The 21265-nt window shown below is 37.4% G+C and overlaps 2 protein-coding genes across 4 annotated transcripts in view; one reads left to right on the forward strand and one right to left on the reverse strand.

Annotated features, from left to right (window-relative positions):
- Positions 1-21265, forward strand: part of LOC127428634 (AP-3 complex subunit beta-1-like) — a 112284-nt gene that overhangs the window by 20539 nt on the left and 70480 nt on the right. For all 3 annotated transcript variants that reach the window (XM_051677102.1, XM_051677103.1, XM_051677104.1), the window contains exons 4-14: positions 4669-4764; positions 5677-5837; positions 5922-5988; positions 11728-11910; positions 14817-14963; positions 16503-16600; positions 16704-16758; positions 17928-17999; positions 18144-18206; positions 18397-18529; positions 21111-21220. In XM_051677102.1, coding sequence (XP_051533062.1) covers positions 4669-4764; positions 5677-5837; positions 5922-5988; positions 11728-11910; positions 14817-14963; positions 16503-16600; positions 16704-16758; positions 17928-17999; positions 18144-18206; positions 18397-18529; positions 21111-21220 — 1185 coding nt within the window. The remainder of the gene's footprint in view (positions 1-4668; positions 4765-5676; positions 5838-5921; positions 5989-11727; positions 11911-14816; positions 14964-16502; positions 16601-16703; positions 16759-17927; positions 18000-18143; positions 18207-18396; positions 18530-21110; positions 21221-21265) is intronic.
- The window catches only part of LOC127428638 (uncharacterized), a 96513-nt gene that overhangs the window by 1549 nt on the left and 73699 nt on the right, over positions 1-21265 (reverse strand). The window lies entirely within an intron of this gene.

Raw genomic sequence — 21265 nt, forward strand, 5'->3', positions numbered from 1 at the left:
TTGGTAAATATTGCTTTTCTAAGAACTTTTGACACGAAAATAAGTATATATAGAGTCAAATTTAAAATCTGCGATTATTTGCGATAAACTATGAAAAATCATGCGATTAATTGTGATTAAACTGACAGTGGTAGTTTTCAGCCGAAATCAAATGGTACGAAATGTACGAAAAAGTGTGGGTGTGGCCTCAAAGCTGAATCCTACATTAAACCGTGTTCAAATTTTAGGATGTGTTTTTTTTTTGGTCTTTTTTGGATAGATTTCTACTCCAAGTATAATTGTTTAAATCTATTAATTCCAAGAACTGGTACCTGACAAACAAAAGGTAATCTGATCCAGCAAACTCTCAAGATTTAAAAAAAAATAAAAAAAATACTTATCCAGCTATCATAAACAACTGGAAAGTCATGGAAATTCAGGTTACACACCAATAACACAACACACAAACACAGGTATATACACACAACTGCTCAAAACAGTTGCAGAATGATCGAAGGGAATTTTTTAATCCATTGTCCTCGCTGTGTTTTTATGCTCTATTGTGATTTGAAAGTGGAAATCGACCCAATAACACACAGACATTCAGAAGCTGCCAGGTCCCCTGTAGACATGGAACCTAATGCGCATTATTTTTGATCAGGCGTCTGACTGGGCGGCTCTAAATTGATGAAGAGTGAATGTTTTGGGGGGTCGACATAGAAAGAGGGAAGTTTGAGAGGAGGAGGATGAAAAAGAGGATCAAGCTGAAGTGGTCGGCTGGTGTTTTGAGGGCCTGCTGTGTAATTGGTGGTCCAGGGGCACAGTCACGTTCTCTCTCTCTCCCCCACGTCTGACTCTCTGCACTGGGTAGCTGTGTGCTGAACCCTGCCTCTGTCTGGAGCTTAGAGATGCAGGGACACTGGCATTGATCCACACACACACACACACACGCTCAAGGCCACAGGTGCTACTGCTGAGAGCATTAATTCACTCAGCGCAGTTTTACACACACACAAAATTACCACATGTACACAATTATATGCTCAAATACACACTCAGGAAATTATATATACAGTGTACACACACACACACACACACACACACACAGTATTGGGGAAGCTACTTTAAAACTTAACTTGAAGTGGTTAAACTACAGTCAAGTTGCTGTTTTAAAATAGTAGTTAGGTACACTACAAACTACTAACAAGAAGTAGCTAACTACATTGAAGCTATTTTAGGAAGTAAATATGTTTAAATGTATAACAATTGGATGATATTTTTTAGATATTTCTGCGGTCAGAAGTGCAGAATTAAATAATATCACCTGATGGTTTTTATAGTTTCTAAGTAGGGTGACAGTATTACATTTAACATGTATGATAAATAGTATGTTTAAACAAAATATTAATAATAAAAAATAGAAAGCACCCTATTTTATATACAGTAATTGAGCCAAAATATTGTGATTTCTAGCAGTAATTAACAAAATATTTTGCTATAAAAAAGAAGACAGTCGCCGAATACTTGTAAAGTCCCTTTAAGGCTACACAGGGGCTCGAGTGAATTAGTGAATCATATATGTGAACTAGTTCATTTACATGAACCGTCTAAGTAAAATGATTTCCCAACGCTACATATGAGAGAAAAATAATGTTTTATGTGAGTGCATTTAATTACTCTCTCAGCTCCATTGCTGCGTTTGCATTGTGATATCTCAAATGTAGAAGTGTAGATGTTTTTCGACACTCGGGGTTGGGTACCGGGAACTGGATCCATTTTTTAAGAAAACACCGGAACCAAATGATTTTCATGACTTTCTGTTAACGGTTCCTGTATGTGCAGTTTTCTGCCGGTGCGGATCAAACACTGTACCAAAATACTCTGGCAGTGTTTTCTGCAGCACATTTCAGCAGCAGCGTTGCCCTATACTAATTCTGCAGCGTGAAACACACAGCGCTACCAGTGTATTTTGATTTTCGATGAAATAACTCTTATGAGCCCGCTCTTTTTAATCTATACAGCACTAAACGGTACCAGGAACTGGTATAGACCGATTCCCAGACAAAGGACTGTTATGAGCCGACTCTTATGATCTTATATTTGTTTGAATTTTTGTTTAATATACACTGATGAGCCAAAACATTATGACCATTCACAGGTGAAGCGAATAACGTTGCTCATCTCCTAACAAGGCCACATGTCAAAGTCTGGGTAGATTAGATGGGAAGCGAACAATTAGTTCTCGTAGTCAACATGCTGAATGCATGAGAAATGGGCAGGAGTAAAGACCTGAGGGCCAAATTGTTATGGCCAGACGACTGGGTCAGAGCATCTCTGAAACAGCAAGGCTTGTGGGGTGCTCCCAGTCAGCAGTGTCGAGTACCTACTGACAGTGATCTAAGGAGGGATGAACCACAAACCGGCTGGTTGTTGAGCGCCCAAGGCTCATCGATGCACGGGGGCAATGAAGGCTATCTCGTCTAGTTCGAACCGACAAAAGGTCTACTGTGGCACAAGTCACAGAAAATTGTAATGATGGTTACGGGAGGAATGTGTCACAACACACAGTGCATTGCACCTTGCTGCCTATGGAGCTGCGTAGCTGCAGACCGGTCAGAGTGCCCATGATGACCCCTGTCCACCGTCGAAAGTGCATACAATGGGCACACGAGTGTCGGAACTGGGCCTTGGAGCAGTAGAAGAAGGTCACCTGGTCCTGTTTTCTTTTACATCACGTGGATGGCCGTGTACGTGTGCGCTGTTTACCTGGGGAAGTGATGGCACCAGGATGCACTGTGGGAAGACGACAAGCCGGTGGAGGGAGTGATGGTCTGAGCAATGTTCTGCTGGGAAACCCTGGGTCCGGCCATTCATGTGGATGTCAATTTGACACGTGCCACCTTCCTAAACATCGTTGCAGCCCAGGTGCACCCCTTCATGGTAATGGTATTTCCTGATGGCAGTGGCCTCTTTCAGCAGGATAATGTGCCCTGCCACACTGCACACATTGTTTGGGAATGGTTTGAGGAACATGATGAAGAGTTCCAGTGTCCTGGCCTTCCAAATTCCCCAGATCTCAATCCGATTGAGCATCTGTGGAATGTGCTGGACCAACAAGTCCGATCCACAGCAGCCCCAACCTTGTAACTTACAGGACTTGAAGGGTCTGCTGCTAATGTCTTGGTGCCAGATACCACAGGACACCTTCAGGAGTCTTGTAGAGTCCATGCCTCGGCGGGTCAGCGCTGTTTTGTGGGCACGTGGAGGACCAACAGCATATTAGGCAAGTGGTTATAATGTTTTGGCTCATCAGTGTGTAGTTAGGATAAATTATTGTGTTGCATTTATTCCTCTAAATTGTCTGAAAACACACCTTTAAAATAATTGTTTTAAATTTATTTAAGATTTTGTAAATCTGCTCTGTTAAAATCTGAAATAATCTTGTAATTTGGCAGCAGGCTACTGAGGGCAGTTAATGCAATATGAATTTAATTTCTTATTTTCATATAATTTTTTTCTCTAGTACTAAAAGAATTGTTACTAGAACCGCTGACGAACTGGAATCGGAACCGGAACCGGAATTGTTAAATTTCTTACGATTCCCATCCCTAGTGACTCGTTGGAAAAAGTAGCTCGTTACTGAAAAAATTACACTATTGTGAAAATAACTGGACTATTGTCATGCTACTGAAAAATGTAAGTCTGTAATGTTGCTACATACTCCTAATACACACTCACACAATTATACACTCAGTATGTTTACATGCACATTACATGTTTTATTTCAGTTGGATTAAAACAAAAATGTCATGTAAACGCTTGTCAGGCTAGTCAGGCTAACAGACCTAAATGACGCGATTTGTAGCTCGGTTTTGTCGTCATGTAAACAAGTTAATCGTGACATGTTTTATGGTACTTCCTCAGCTGTCATGTATTGCGTACTTGGACAGACAGATAAAGACTGTAGCTCAATTATTGCTGTGTGTGTAAATGTGCTTACTGATGCAAACACACACAATTATACACTCATAGACACACATGCGGTCCTTTGTGCAAACACAAACAAACTTTTCTTCAGTTTTGTCTTGTTTTTCTTTCTCTTTCATTCTGCTTCAGAAAAGCCGGCGGTTCATTTAGCTCCCGTCTAATTAACATGCGAATGGCTGCTCCAATCCCTGATCAGCAGGCCGCTGTATGTAAATGTGATTAAGCAAAGGGGCAGATGGGTAATGTCTCTCTTTATGAAGTGAGTGATGTTTTTTCATTTGCCTGCTAATCGCCGTGGTGATGATGATGGAATGCTTCGCAGTGACTCTCTGACCGTTAATGACCTTTCATCACCCTGAGAGCTGGACGCAATTATCTAGCTGGATGCAGCGGGCCGATCTTTGACCTTTGACCTGTGGCTGAACGTAAACAGGATGCAGATCGAGAGAGATCAGACTGTTAATAATAGACTCTGAGTTATTGATATGGAAAAAGATTTTATACAAAAATAGATGATAATTTCGATTCTTTGTCGTGTTTTAAAGCGAACCTGTAAAACAAATATTAGCTCAGTTTAAATTTTTAAAGAGAGTGAAAAGACATTGACAGGTGTGACCTAACACACCTTTCTTTTTAGGAAATGTGAAAAGGGTCCAATAACTGGACTTTGTTTTTAATATTCTGTGGTTGTATGTGTTTTAGCTGAAGAAGCTGGTGTATGTGTACCTCGTCCGATATGCTGAGGAGCAGCAGGATCTTGCCCTCCTGTCAATCAGCACCTTCCAGAGGGCCCTCAAGGTAAGTCCCGTTCCTCTGAGGGTGTGTTCACACTTGTAATTCGGTCCTCTTGGTCCGGACCAAAAAAGAAAATGATACATTTAGTCCTGGTTCGCTTAGCGTTCACACTAGCATTTTGAACACCGAACCTAAAGCTACAAAACAAAAGGCATCAGGAAAAAGTCACAACCTGATTGGACAGCTTTTATGATGTATATTTTGCGACGGAACTTGCCGAACATCCAAAACAATGCTGGCTGCTGGGCGAAATGCGCTTGTTAGATTTATATATGTATATATGGTGGTATTTTTACCAGCTGAGAACAAACGAAGAGCTAATAAAATGTGTAAAGGAGTCAGAACAGCGCCAGGAATTCCTCCGTTGCACACACAAACGAAGATAGGCTGCAAGGACGGCTGACGGCGGTTCCGACGCCTGTACTGAACTGTTATGGGCAACATAGCTCTTATGATGAGAAGAACCAGGTATGCTTGAGGTCAGTATTAGGCAAATTACTTCCTGTTTTTGGTCCGTATAGACGTCTTTGGTCCATGTTGCGTTCATATATCAATCGAACCGCACCAGATTTCGTTTGGAAGTGGACCGAGACCCACTATTCAGGTGGTCTCGGTCCGCTTGTTTGGTGCGCACCAAGGTTCGGATGGCAGCGTTCACACTTGTTCAAATGAACTGCACTAACAGAGCAGTCGCACCAGAGTTCGTTTTAATTGAACCAAACCTGCCAAGTGTGAACACACCCTTACTTTACGTTTTGTTCCGTCCCTCGTTCTCTTCACAAAATGCTCTGGCCCTCTTTGCACTGAATACAATTTTTGGAAAAACATGAGGGTGAATAAATGATGACAGAATTTTCATTTTTGGGTGAACTATCCCTTCAACCAAGTTGCTTTTGAAATATGCTCTTGACTTAGGATCCTAACCAGTTGATCAGAGCGGGCGCTCTCAGGGTTTTGTCCAGTATCAGAGTGTCAATCATCGTCCCCATCATGATGTTGGCTATCAAAGAGGCAGCCACTGACCTCTCACCTTATGTCCGGAAAACTGCCGCTCACGCCATTCAGAAACTCTACAGGTATAATGCGCACACACATACACTGACTTTGTTACTTAAATTCATTGAGAACAGCTTATGGAGGTTTCTGCTTTTGTGTTTTAGTCTGGATCCCGACCAGAAAGAGCAGCTGATCGAAGTTATCGAAAAACTCCTGAAAGACAGAAGCACAGTAAGACAATTAGGCCTCTCTAAATACACATGCAAACACAACCATTTCTTCTATTAATTCACAACTTCTATACATACAGCCAAAGCTGTCACTATCATGAGTTTTTTGCTGGTGATTAATTGTCATACAAATAATTGCATTTAAGGTTGTCTATGTGTCTCACAGTGTAAGCTTAAAAAATATACTTAAAGTAATTTATTAACGTTGAACTAAAATGAATTATTTCCTTGAGGGCTTGGAAAACAAATATTGCCCTGGGTTGAATGACATGATTATTAATATTTAGGGGTGTCAGAATTGACGCGTTAACGCATACGTTTAATTAAAAAAGTTTAACGTATACATTTTCTTATTCGCGATTAACACATTTACTATTAATAGAGCATAAACACTGGTGTGAAGGGCAGAACCTTTGTAATGTGTCCGCCCAGAGTCATTACACTGATGCACAATTCACATGCCAGAGCCCTTATACCAAGGTGAGCCTACAAGCTTAACATAAAATAGCATAACCTGCCGGTCTCATAGACATTCTATGAGCGATACTGTTGTAACACATTAGTTGACCGTTACTGTACGTTTCCACTGGTGCGTTGTGAGCGAACGTTTTCAGTTCATTCATACGGAAGTCAAGCTCCATGCTCTCGAGGCGCATCAGAATAGCATCAGAATAGTTGAAATTCCTCTGCTTCATGCAAATGAGAAACGAAAAGTGATGTCTGTAAAAAAGCCGAGCTGAAAGCAGTGACATCTGTCATAAGCGCTTCAACATATCAGGATAATGCTGAAGTTTCTGCTGGATTCAGTGCTTTAATCACAAACGAACTTCAAATGATGTTTGCACACATACACTGTGACAATACTGTGGCTGGGTGAGCAAAAGTGAGACTCCAAACAGACTAGACAAATGAAGACTTTGTGCGTTCATTGTGAAAATACAATAGCTGGATGAAAAAAAAAAGGGGCAGTCACACTATGCTTTGAGCACGCAAATTTTTTTCGTACAATGCAACGGACCATGATATGATGTCACGTGGGAGAACTTCTGGCGTAAGTAAATAATACATCACAAAAAACAAATAATATTATATTTAAAATATTAAAATATACTGTCTTCTCAGTTTCCTGTAACAATAAAACACGCAGCCTTAAAATATGTATTCCTTGTATTGAGCCAAGTGTTCAGCGTGTGACATTTCGATCTTCTATTGGTCATGCGCCCTCTCGTTGTACGAATTGACGGTTCAGTGTTCACCAAGCTTAAACTTTGGTTCGCAGCGTCGTACGAAATTTCAAGGTTGCGTTTCCAGTCTCCTGTGTTCGGATGCGTTAGAATGGGAGTGAATAGAGTGCGAAGTGTAGTGTCAAATTTCAGCCCTTTCAAAATTTGTGATTAATCGCGATTAACTACAAAAAGTTATGCGTTTAATCGTGATTAAACATTTTAATTGATTGACAGCACAATTAATATTATTATATTAAACTATATAAATAATACTTCAAATATTAAAATATTACATTTTATACATATATAATATTACATATTTAAAATATATAAAAATATTTAAAAAAGGCTCAGTAACCAAATAGCGGTAAACAAATACTGGGGTTGATTAATGACATAAAATTCTAACTATAAAAATATTTAAATAATACTTCAAATTGTAAAATATTATATTTATATTCAAATAAATATACAAAATATTTAACATTTCCTTTAAGGCTCGGTAAATAAACATTGGGTTGAATGTCATGATTAGTTACATGATTAATAATATTCTAAATATAAAATATTTGAAATAATACTTCAATATTAAAATATGATATTTAAATTGTAATATAATTGTTTTTTTTTTAATTTTCTTAAAGGCTCTGTAAATAAATACTGGGTTGAATGACATGATTAAGTACATGATTAATAATGTTCTAAATATTACAATATTTTAAATAAACTTCAAATAATAAAAAAAAGATATTTATATCAAAATAAATATACAAACATTTTAACATTTCCTTTAAGGCTTGGTAAACAAACATTGGGTTGAATGTCATGATTAATAATATTCTAAATAATAAAATATTATATTTTAATTTTAATAAATATACAAAAATTTTGACATTTTCTTAAAGGCTTGCAAAATAAATACTGGGTTTAATTACATGATTAATAATATTCTAAATATTTAAATATTTTAAATAATACTTCAAATATTTAAATATTATATTTAAATTGTAATAAATATAAAAAAATTATGACATTTTCTTAAAGGCTCGGAAAACAAATACGAGGTTTAATGATATGATACAATATTCTAAATATTAAAATATTATAAATAGTACTTCAAATAATGAAATATTATATTTAAATGAAAATAACCTTTATTTTATTTTTTTTCTTTAAGGCTCGGTAAACAAATACTGATTACCAATGATTACATGATCAATAATTTTCTAAATATTGAAATATTTTAAATAATACTTCAAATGATATTTTTTAATTAAAATAAATGTATACAAATATTTAATTCTTCCAAACACACTTTTTTTTTTATATTTATTTTTGTGGTCCACTTTAGTAGTACTAGGTTCTCAGTCCACACATTTAGAGAACCTCCTGAGATAGTATGAATTTATTTGAAACGTTCACATAATGTTCTACTGTATTGGACAGAAAGCTGTAAAATCTTTAGAAATTCACAGTTACTATTTAATTTAACAAAATATTGAAAAATGGAAATGATTTGTATTTTAGATGAAGTTTATGCAATCTTATCAACATAATTTTGCCCAATACATAATTTAACAAGGCCAATGCATTGCATTTACATTAACTTTCATTTACAAATTACAACCAGCAGATGGCGCAATAACCCAACATTTTCTCCCATGTCTCTGCCTGAAACTCTCTAACATAGTAGAACTTACACTTTCCAAACTCATTTGGAAACAGCATTCCTGGGCCAAAGTCTCGGAACACATTATCGCAAAATACATCCATTGGACTCAGCCATTGCTTCTGGTCTCAGATTTGAGTAACGACCACTCAAGATCAGGGTTTTAGCTTGTGTTGTCATGTTTTGTTGCCATTGTCGTTATAGGCTTTTAGTGATGAGCCATTTTTCACCCCTAGAGCTTCCCGAGTTGTCAGTATATCAACGAAGTGGTAAATATTTACTGTGCAATAATAGACAACACTACCAGCTTCCACTGTCCGTGTCTTTGGGAAGGTGGAATTTTAAAGGTGGAATGTTTCATGTTAAAGAAATATGAGTGCGTGTGTTCAGTCTAACCGGTAACAGCAGCATCAATCACGGACGTTGTCGCTCCAGCGTCTCTCTCTATCTCTCCTCACTCACTGATGACCCAGCATTCCCTGTTTCCTCTCCCGTCAATGCGCCCTGCCTTAATTAGAATTCATGACAAAATGGATCCAGGGAAACGTCCTGTACCCTTCATAATTTTACAGGAAATTTATTGTTATTAGAGGAACCATTTGCTTAGTGTGATTTTTCCATTAAGGTCTTGTCAACGAGCAGAGATAGCAGAGCTTTGTTTGATGAGGTGTGTGTAAGAGCTTTGTTGATGGTGGATGTAGTTTACCTTGGAGCTCTTGTTTAGTAATATTGGGAACAGGGAGATAGAGAGAAGCTCGCAAAGATGAATGAAACTGAAAGACAGACCAAAGATCCAGGAGTAAACTTTGTAACTATGGTACAGAAATTAAAGGCATAGTTCAATCGAAGTCATCATGTACTTTCTCTTTCATTTCGTATAAATCCCACAATAATTTCTTCATCGGGGCTCAACCTTAAGGATTTTTTTGGCTTGCTCGGTTGGACCAGTAGTTAAGAAAGACATGAGATTAAAAACTTAAATTGTGAAAAGCCCTTTTGTGTTATAATACCCTGACATACATTTTTTAAAAATACCACCGATGCGATTTGGATTTCAAAAACAGCTGCTGAGGGGGTGACAATAAATTTGCCATCTTTGTCTCTTCTAACTACCATAATGGCAACATGATCACACGGGAAGTTGTGCAAAAATCATTAAGTAATCGTGTTTTCAGTAGTGACGAGCACGATTTGGAGGTTGGATATTTCCCTACGTTACATTTATACTCCACTGATTGTTAGGTTTAGGTTTGGGTTGGGGGGTACAGTTGATTTAATATGCATTCCTCTTCACTGTATTACAGCCTGTACAGCTGAAAACAGCTCCCTTTACAACTCACTTTTGGCGCCCCTCTGTGGACATTTGCAGAAGATGACGTCATGACTAGTCGAATTCGACTCTACCAATGGACTCGACTAGTCGACTTTTAAAAATCAGTAGTCGTGCAACCCCCTAGTGCCCAAACGCCCAACAGCACTTACCGCTTTGGCCACAAGGGGCAGTGTTTTGGAATTATGGTAAACACAGACGGATTTTAGCTAAAGAAAAGGCAACCTACTGTTTCCAATTTCACTCTGAGATCAATCTGGTAATCCATCTCTCACAAAGTCATGCAAATGTGGACTTTTTTTTCTGCTGTTTGAGCAAATGGGAACGCAAAAATAATATTTGCAGTTGAACTTGCTATAGTTTACTTGTGCGTTCCAAACCCAGAAATGTGAAAAGGGTCAAATGGCAGGGGTGCCAAAAAGTTCATTTTAGACCCTGTTTGTTAACTGAACAGTTATATGCAATTTCCTAAAGAGTTTGAGAAGTTTAAGTCACATGAAATTGAATGAAGCACCTGACCCGATCAGACTCTCTCTCTCTGTGTTGTTTTCACACACTCTCTGATATACAGTTGTTGATTAGTCTAAAGTGAGAGTGGTGTGTTATATTAGCTTGGTGGGAAGCAGAACAGGTTGTCATCTTCCAAGCATCTGTTTGTTTTGAGACCACACTAAGGTTTGTAATTATGACACACATATCACCTAATCAGCTTAATTTGCAGTAATAAACCTCGAGCACAACTTTAGGGCTGCTGCAGGAGAAATAGGTGAGTGATAATTGCACAGAAGCTGTGGAAGTGTGTGTGTCTGGATGTGTATTTGTTCTACGTGTGTGTGTGTGTGTGTGTGTGTCTATTTTAAACAACTTTAGACTGTGTAGTAGTGAATTTGTGAAGATGCTCTTTGTTTTTGAGTAGTATAAATTTAGTTATAGGTTCAAGAACTGTACTGTAACAATACTGGCCATTGGCCAATGAATGCAAACCCATGTCTCCATAGCAATGGAATATAACCATCTCTTGAGAGGCCTTTCAATGTTTACCTTTCTCTGTGTCTCTGGAATCACTGGTCTTTTGGTTTGTCAGTCAAAAACAAATGTATTTGTGGGTTGTTTGGGATTTTGGGTGGAATATATTTAAGCGTTAAAAGGATTGTTCACACAAAGATGAAAATTCTGCCAACTTTTTTGTGTGTGTGTGTGTGTGTGTGTGTGTTAGTGTGTGTGTGCATTAGTGTGTGTGTGCGCGTGCAATAAAAGACCATTTTTTTCCCAAATGAATAGGCTGGTCGATATTTTAATACGTTGGCAGGGAAAAGTGACTCAATTTACAGCTTAAAAAAGAATTAAAAGTAGTTCATATGACTCACGCATCATATTCTAAGTCTTCTGAAGGCATACAATAGGTTTTTGGTTAGAAACAACCTGAAATGTAAGCCATTTACGTTCGATCTATGTAAAATTCTCAAAAGTTTTAATCCCTGCTGTTGAGATAATTGGGTGTGTTTGTTGTTGTAGCTGGTAGCGGGCAGCGTGGTAATGGCGTTTGAGGAGGTATGTCCAGACCGTATCGACCTTATCCATAAGAACTATAGGAAGCTGTGTAACTTGCTGGTAGATGTGGAGGAGTGGGGTCAGGTCGTCATCATACACATGCTGACACGATATGCCAGGACGCAGTTTGTCAGCCCATGGAAAGAGGTAAGATTTGTATGGCAGAAAATCATTTAAATGGTTCTATGTACACCTATCAGCCACAACATTAAAACCACCTGCCTAATGTTGTGTAGGTCCCCCTCGTGCCGCCAAAACAGCGCCAACCCGCATCTCAGAATAGCATTCTGAGATTATATTCTTCTCACCACAATTGTACAGAGCAGTTATCTGAGTTCCCATAGACTTTGTCAGTTCGAACCAGTCTGGCCATTCTCTGTTGACCTCTCTCATCAACAAGGCGTTTCCGTCCACAGAACTGCCGCTCACTGGATGTTTTTAGTTTTTGGCACCATTTGGAGTAAATTCTAGAGATTGTTGTGTGTGAAAAACCCAGGAGATCAGCAGTTACAGAAATACTCAAACCAGCCCATCTGGCACCAACAATCATGCCACAGTCAAGATAAAATTTTTCCCCATTTTGATGGTTGATGTGAACATTAACTGAAGCTCTTGACCCGTATCTGCATGATTTTATGCACTGCTGCCACACGATTGGCTGATTAGATAATCGCATGGATGATTGTTGGTGCCAGATGGGCTGGTTTGAGGATATCTGTAACTTTTGATCTCCTGGGATTTTCACACACAACCGTCTCTAGAATTTACTCCGAATGGTGCCAAAAACAAAAAACATCCAGTCAGGGGCAGCTCTGTAGACAGAAATGCCTTGTTGATGAGAGAGGTCAACAGAGAATGGTCAGACTGGTTTGAACTGACAAAGTCTACGGTAACTCCGATAACTGCTCTGTACAATTGTGGTGAGAAGAATATCATCTCAGAATGTTATTCTGAGATGCGGGTTGGCGCTGTTTTGGCGGCACGAGGGGGACCTACACAATATTAGGCAGGTGGTTTTAATGTTGTGGCTGATCGGTGTATTTCTAAAGGTCACTAGTCAAGGTTATATTAAAGCAGTGGTTTCAGTTGCATGTTAAATTGCTGCTCAAAATTTACGGATCCGATATATATTTTTTTATGTTATTCTTTTTTATGCGAGAACTGAGGTGTTCAGGGTGGAATGAAGGTTGGAGACTTCGAGACTGCTGCTTGTGTTTCATAAGACCAAGCAAAACAGGTCTTGGACTCCCACAGTCTTGAAAAACATTGAAATGTCTGTAAAAAAATGTGTATCCTTTAGAATGTTACGGGTTCAATACAAGTTAATCTCAAACAACAGCATTTGTGGCATAATGTTGATTACCACAAAAAATAATTTAGAAAAATAAAGTTGTTTTAAAGTTGCCAATTCAAAATACTTTGCCTTTACTAAGTAATTCATGCAACCAGTTTATATACTTTGTCATAACATTATTGTTCTAGCAAATTCTAGACCACTGACAAACGCAACTCCTCACATGCCCACGAAATGATGTTTTTACATTCACATGTGTGATGAAACATTAATTGAACTGGATAATTAATACATTGCAAAGAGGGTTGCAAATATCAGCAATATCCACAGATAGACAGTCGCTATCATTAATGAATGAATAGAATACAACATGCATATTGTTTTACTCACAGACTAAAAGCTGTTTATTTGTGCACAGCATAGAGTTACTAATGTTATAAAAAGATGGGGCTTACTTGTCTTACTTGAGAAACTGTTACACACGATTATTAAAACAAGCCCAAAATCACAGTGATAAAATGTGTCGATTCTGAGGTACTGTAATCTTCATGGAGCATGTTTAAGTGTCTGAAGGGAAGTTAGGGCAGCTTCTCCCAGGTCTTAATGCCTGCCGCATGCAACCTCTTTCAGAGCGACTTATACAGAGATGCGACTTATCTGTGTTTTTATTTACTCTAAACAAAGTGATTTTGACCCAGTGCAACTTATAGTCAGGTGCGACTTTATTTCTGGAAAATACGATACATAAGATACATATGACACTTACAATGGAAGTGAATGGTACCAGTCCATAAACACTAAAATACACACTGGAATAAATGCTGCCATCTAGCGGCCTGATATTTCTAAGTAACAACCGCACATCCAGGGAGTAAGACATATCAGACCAGTTATCCGGGCATTGCGAGTCATCTGTCCTACTTCTCGTATCGCTCTGTGATTTCTACAAGTAAGCTAATAAAATAATCTCAACTTGTATCAATGTTTCATGTCCATTTATTTGTTTATTTGGCAAGTGGTCCTGTAATAAGCTGGATAGTGAGCAGTCAGACAAAATTGTGCAAAATTAACACCAACAGAACTCAAACCAAAAAGTGGAATTCAGCTGTTCAGCGATTTCTTTCTTCTCACATAATAACATAATTTCAACGCAAATCAATATTTCATGTCCATTTATTTATTTATTTATTTATTTGGTTAGTAGTCATGTAATAAGTGGGATAATGTACATTCAGATGGTTGTTATCCACATCCCTTACTTACTAACCTTATCTGTGTAAAGTTATATTCTATATTACAACTTTGTTGCTGTAACGACGTAATGCAGGTAAACCCTGTAATCTTGTAAAACACTGTAACATAGGTAAATTCCTTATTTTATCACACTAAGATCATGTTAACACGTATCATTTCTTGTGGCTATACTTTTGAAACAGTGTGTATTTAATGGTCATGGACTGACCCTATTCACTTCCATTGTAAGTGCCTCACTGTAACCTCGATGTTGATAATAAACATTATGTTAAAAATGCTGTTAATTGAGCTTAAATGGTTTTGAACCCGGACTATTCCTTTAAGCAGTAATCTTGATAGATGGGAAAGAAAATATGGAAAAGTCATGGAAATTCATTGGTCAAAAGTTGTGGGAACCCTGCCATATGTCCCCTTTAATCATTTTTGGTTTAATTGAATGATCTCCGAAATGTTTAGAGATTTTTGTTTGTTTGTTCAATTGTTTACTACTTGTGTGTGTTTTCAGGATGGTGTATTTGATGAGAACAGTGAGAAAGCTTTTTATGATTCTGAGGAGAAGAGAGTGGACCAGTCCAAAACCTGTATCATGGATCCGGACCACAGACTCCTGCTGAGAAACACCAAACCATTGTTACAGAGCAGAAACACTGCAGTGAGTACACACACTCACACTCGCATATATATACATGCATACATACACACAGCTATAATAAGAGCCTCCTTTAACATTGTAGCAGACAAACATTACAGTTAAACATAAACTTTAAACGTAACGTTACATTTAACTATAAACAGTCAATTTGCTAAAGATACTTGTCCTGCCCCCATTTTCTTCTCATTTGTCAGTTGTTTTAAAACTAACTTGAGCTACGTTTCTATCCAAGTTGTGAAAAATTCAGAATGTGTTTTCATTGTAGTTTATGTGAATGTCTTATCAGATAAAAGATTGTATCCACCTCAAGTGAGCGCACATTTTTTTATGCAGCTTGTAGAAAATGTATTCAAATCTTGGTGTTTCAGTCCAGTGTTTTTTATGCAATATCCCAACATTTGCATAAAAACGTGAATGGAAACCCAGCTATTGATGTGCTGTGATGTGTAAAAGTGGTTATCATATTTTTAAATTTACACGGCGGCTTAAAAACTCTGATTGCTGGATATGTAAAAAAAAACAACAGTGTGATGTGATGCAACTACATGTGTACATAGACCAATGATTAAAACAATAGCACAGGCAAAACGCCATAACATCTCCTGTGTGAACACCCCCTAACACACACTCATATTTACACACATCTGGGCTCTCTTTCTCTCTCATTCTTTCTAAAATGACTTACCGGTACTTACTGTTTGACTCTGAGACATTGTGATGGCCTTCAGGAGGTAACTGTGTGTGTGTTTTGTGGTAAAGTGTGAGTGTATGTGTGTTTTTAGATATAAGTGTTGCCAAGGCTGTATCTGACACAGCTCTATCATGTTGACACACACACACACACACACACACACACACACAGAAATGTGTTCAGAAAACTAAATTTTTCTGATACACCATCACACACAAAATGACTCGAACACTCCATCAGCCAGCAGGCTCAAGGTCTGTATGTGTGTGGGTTTATGTTTGTGTATGACTGTGTATGTGTGGTGTTTGGTGTGTGTGTGTGTGTGTGTGTGTGTGTGTGTTTGTGAGAGAGAGAGATATGTTTTGATTAAAACTTGTCCTGCTTTGTTTTACACTCTGTGTGCACTCTGTCTTTATCATCTCTCTCTCTCTCTCTCTCTCTCTCTCTCTCTCTCTTTCTTTCTTTCTCTCTCTCTCTCTCTCTGTCTCTCTCTGCTTGTTTAGCAGTTGATGTGTTGAAGTCTGCTGTCCTGTTCGTATATTGGGGTCAAAGTAATTTGGGGAAGACAAAATCATTACATACATTGAAGGCTTCCTAATCTATCACCATCTATCTCTTTTTCTATCTCTCTCTTTCCCTCTTTTCACATCTCTCTTTGACTCTTCCCATCTTCCATTAATCTTTCTCTCATTCAACAGCTACTTTTTTTATGTCCACCTGTCTTTCTCTCTTCCTTTCCATCCCTACACATCACCTTGTCCCCCTTACAAAAAAGCACATTGTGAACCATAGTGCCATACATTGCCAATGCATTAAAAAACTTCTCCTAAAAAACTCTCTCCTGTCAGGTTGTGATGGCAGTAGCTCAGCTCTACTGGCATTTGGCCCCTAAACATGAAATCAGTATCATCACTAAGTCCCTGGTGAGGCTTCTGAGGAGCCAGAGGTAACACACACTCATTAAAGAAACTTCAGCCTCTACTGGAGATATTTTGAAGAAATCAAACCATTATTCCTCTTTTGGGCCCATTCTCTCTCTCTTGTTTCAGGGAAGTTCAGTATGTAGTGTTGCAGAACATCGCCACCATGTCCATCCAGAGGAAGGTGCAGTCACACAACACTCGTCTTGCATGAAATCAGTATTTAAAATATGAGCATATTTTAAATAAATGTTGTAAAACAGTGTGTGGACAATCAAAACAGTTCTTGTAAAATTGTGGTAAGCACTGAGATAAAATCTGAGGTAAACACTGAGCTAAATACTAAGGTAAGATCTGAGGTAAACATTGAGGTAAAATCCAGGGACAAATTGCAATAAACGCTGGTAAAATTTACGCAAACACTGATGTAAAAGACAAGTTAGACACTGAGATATAAGTTATACTATTAATATAACGATATTTTAGTAATACTGAGGTATAATCTAAGTTAAAAATGAATGGAAAAATGGAAAATCTGAGATAAAGTTTAGGTAAACAAGGAGGTAAAATCTGAGGTAAAATAAAAGGTTAAAGTTGATGTAAACATTGAATGAGGTAAAATGATACCAAGGTAAACATTGAAGTAAAAGATTAGGTAAAATCTGAGGTAAAAGTTAATGGATACATTAAATGAAAATATGAGATGAAGTTTAGGTAAACACTGAGGTAAAAGTTGAGGTCAGATCTGAGGTAAACACAAAATAAAAGTTGAGGTAAACACAAGGAAAAATCTGAGATAAAGTTTGAGGTAAAATGTAAGGTAAGAGTTGACGTAAACATTGAATGAGGTAAAATGATACTAAGATAAACACTGAAGGGGAAGTTCAGGTAAACACTGAGGTATAAGTTGAGGTCAAATCTGAGGTAAACAAGGTAAAAGTTGAGGTAAAATCTGAGGTAAAAGTTAATGGAAACTGATTTAAATATGTGAGGTAAACCCAAGATAAAAGTTGAGGTAAACACTGAGGTAAAATCTAAGGTAAACACAGGCATAAATTGAGGAAAAATTTAATGGAAACATTGAATGAAAATCTGAGAAAAAGTTTAGGTAAACACTGAGGTAAAATCTGAGATATAAATTAATGTAAAGATTAAAACTTTAAGATAAAAGTTTAGGTAAAATATAAGTTAAAAGTTGACGTAAACAACGAATGATGTAAAATTGTACTAAGGTAAACACTAAAGTGTACGTTTAGGTAAACACTGAGGTATAAGTTGAGGTAAAAGTTGATTGAATGAGGTAAATACTATAGTAAGTTTAGGTAAACTTTGAGGTTGTGTTTGTGTTTCTAGGGAATGTTTGAACCCTTCATGAAGAGCTTCTATGTGAGGTCGACAGATGCCACTCACATCAAAACACTCAAGGTAAATAAAATATCTTAATTTATGTATTTGTGTGTTTGTTCATCTGTGTTAATGCACAGTAGCTGTAAAACTTTATCATACCTGTCTGTTTATTGATGTTTTGGTGTTTAGCGGATGTTTATCTTGTCTGTTTAAATTCTGCAGCTGGAGATTTTGACAAACTTGGCTAATGAAGCAAACATTTCCATCATACTGAGAGAATTCCAGGTAAAGATTCGCCTCTCTCCTGTTTTGTGTTTGGAAAAACCTGGTGAACTGCTTATCCAGAAAGCATTTTTGGGCATCAAGGGACGTTTGAACGCGTTTATGTTGCCCAGAAATGCTGTCTAGGTAGGCAGCTAGGTTTTGAAACACAGCTGAAGTGTAGTAGTTTTAAGAAACTGTGTGTGTGTTTCAGACATATGTAAAAAGTCAGGACAAGGCTTTTGCGGCAGCTACCGTCCAAGCTATCGGCAGATGTGCAACAAATATCACAGAGGTTACAGACACCTGCCTCAACGGACTCGTACTCCTGCTGTCCAACAGAGACGGTAACACTCTGCCTTTAACCATCACTTTTTAAAATTGTGTTCATTTACACACCCTCAGGTTGTTCCAAACCAGAATAATAGCCTAAGTCACCATTCCCTTTTGTTGCATCTTTTTTTTCATACAGTGAAAGTGAATGGTGACTGAGGCTAACATTTTGCCTAACTCCTCCTTTTGTGTTCCATGGAAGAAAGAAGTCATGCAGATTTGGAACAACATGAGGTTGAGTAAATGACAGAATTTACATTTTTGGGTGAACTATCCCTCTACCACATAATTTTTGTGTTGTTGTTAGTAGCAGTGCATATGATTGCCTGAAGATGGCACCACATCACATCATTCATCACATCTTACAGTGTACAAACAAACAAAATGTACATGTTATTTTACACGGATGCAAATGTGGATATTCTTTCTGGCAAATGCATGTCACAGTTTTGATGACCTCTAAAATTCCTCAAAACATTGTTTGAAATTTAAAATGTAGGATTTAGTTGAAGTTTCTCTGTTTGATCTGAAAGGCAGATGTCCCTTTTAATTGTAAGATTTACTACAGTGTTCCATTTGATTCCATAAAAATTTAGTTATACTTGCTACAGTTATTGTTATGGATGCACAATATATCAGCAGCTGATATCCGGGAAAATCAAAGTATTATTGTCGCACTGAGAATGGAATTACCACATATATTTTTGCCGATAATTTGTTATGGTTTATTTGATCGTGGCTGAGAATCTCTTGACTGCTTGCAGCTTCTTTTCTTCAGGCATGAACTCAGGCAGTCTCGAGCAACAGCGTGTGTGACAGTGAAAGCTAGGCTGTTTTTTTACTGGATAATCTGATGTTATTAATAACATGCCAATTTCCCATATTCTATTTATGTTTCATGAAGCAAGAAACAAAAACGCTACAAAAAAAACATGTATGCGTCAATCTTGGATGGGCAATAATTTTTGCTTATTACTTCATGAAACACAAACAGAATATGAAAATTAGCACATTGTTACTTACAGAAAAGGGTCTCAATTAAAACAAGTCCAAATACAATGTAACACCATGCATAGGGGTGGCTAAAAACACTAGTTTGAGAGTGCAACGCATGTGCTTGTTGTATTTTATTGTATATTATTTGATCTGTATGATGCTACCTATTCCCACTATGATTATTGTGATCACATTTCATAAGTTATGCAATGGAACTATCACAGATTAGTGCTGCAATAAGCAGCTGTGAATGAGACGTGCAAGTGCACAAAACAGTCTGGCATAAATATTACACGATTTGTAATTCATAATTTGTAATTTAATGTTTGTTACATGCTGTTAATTTATCACCTCATTTTGGTTTAATGCATTGTTACATCTGTTAGAAGTTTGTTTTTCTCTCTCTGTTAGCGGATCATCAGGATTACCGTAAATACTCATACAAATGGGCACATACGAAAATTACTGTAAATACTCATACAAATGTGCACATATGAAGATTACCGTAAATACTCATACATATGGGCACATATGGAGATTAATGTAAATACTCATACAAATGGGCACATACGAAAATTACTGTAAATACTCATACAAATGTGCACATATGAAGATTACCGTAAATACTCATACATATGGGCACATATGGAGATTAATGTAAATACTCATACAAATGGGCACATCTGAATATTACTGTAAATACTCATACAAATGTGCACATATGAAGATTACCGTAAATACTCATACATATGGGCACAAACCGGCTCCTGTACTGCAGTCTGCAGTCATACATATGGGCACATACAAAGATTACTGTAAATGCTCATACAAATGGGCACATGCAATTTATACAAATGTATTGTCATTTGTTTCTCATTTAAATCAGCATATATCTGTAATATAGGCACATTTTAAAGGTGCACTCAGTAATTTTTTCCTCATTAAAAATATTTTACTCCTAAACACTCCATGTAGGAAATCATGATCACATGAGATGGAGACTCTAGTCATATCAGTAACCTTATAAAAGCTGTTTTATTCTACACTGAGAGGGTCCGCACATGGGGGCTGCCATGTTAGAATCACATGACCAGCCGAATACTACTTGCTTAATCTCAGTAACTGTCCTGTTATTTGACCCTTTCACTCATTGATTAAAATAATCATGGGTGACTGTGAATACAAAATTTCTACAATGGCATCTGAAAACTGTTGATTTTAAATGATGCTGCATCCAAGCCGCTAGGTGTCAGCGTAAGTCCAAGATGACAAAAGACAAAAGTTACTGATTGCACCTTTAAAAAGCAGCATTTAAGAGTTGGTCAGAAATTCCAAGCTTTTAAATGACACCTATTTTTCAGATGAGTACCTTTTTAATTTTAGTAGCTAGCATATATTGAAAATAAAAACTTATAAAAAAAAAGAAAAAAAGAAAAGAATATTGGATTATCGGTGTCAGTATAGGCCACAATGAGCTTTGAATTATCGGTTATTGGTATCGGCCCAAAAGTTCCATATTGGTGCATACCTAGTTATTGTTATTACCGTCAAAGTGTATTGTTGACAATCAGTGTATTTGTATGTTTCTTGTCTCCATAGAAACTGTTGTTGCAGAGAGCGTCGTGGTGATCAAGAAACTCCTGCAGACGCAACCATCACAGCACAGTGACATCATCAAACACATGGCCAAACTCTTCGACAACATCACTGTGAGAGAAGTATACAAAATTACACAGTAGTGCATTGCAGTAATA

The sequence above is a fragment of the Myxocyprinus asiaticus genome, chromosome 38, assembly GCF_019703515.2.
Source record: "Myxocyprinus asiaticus isolate MX2 ecotype Aquarium Trade chromosome 38, UBuf_Myxa_2, whole genome shotgun sequence".
Classification (NCBI taxonomy): Eukaryota; Metazoa; Chordata; class Actinopteri; order Cypriniformes; family Catostomidae; genus Myxocyprinus; species Myxocyprinus asiaticus.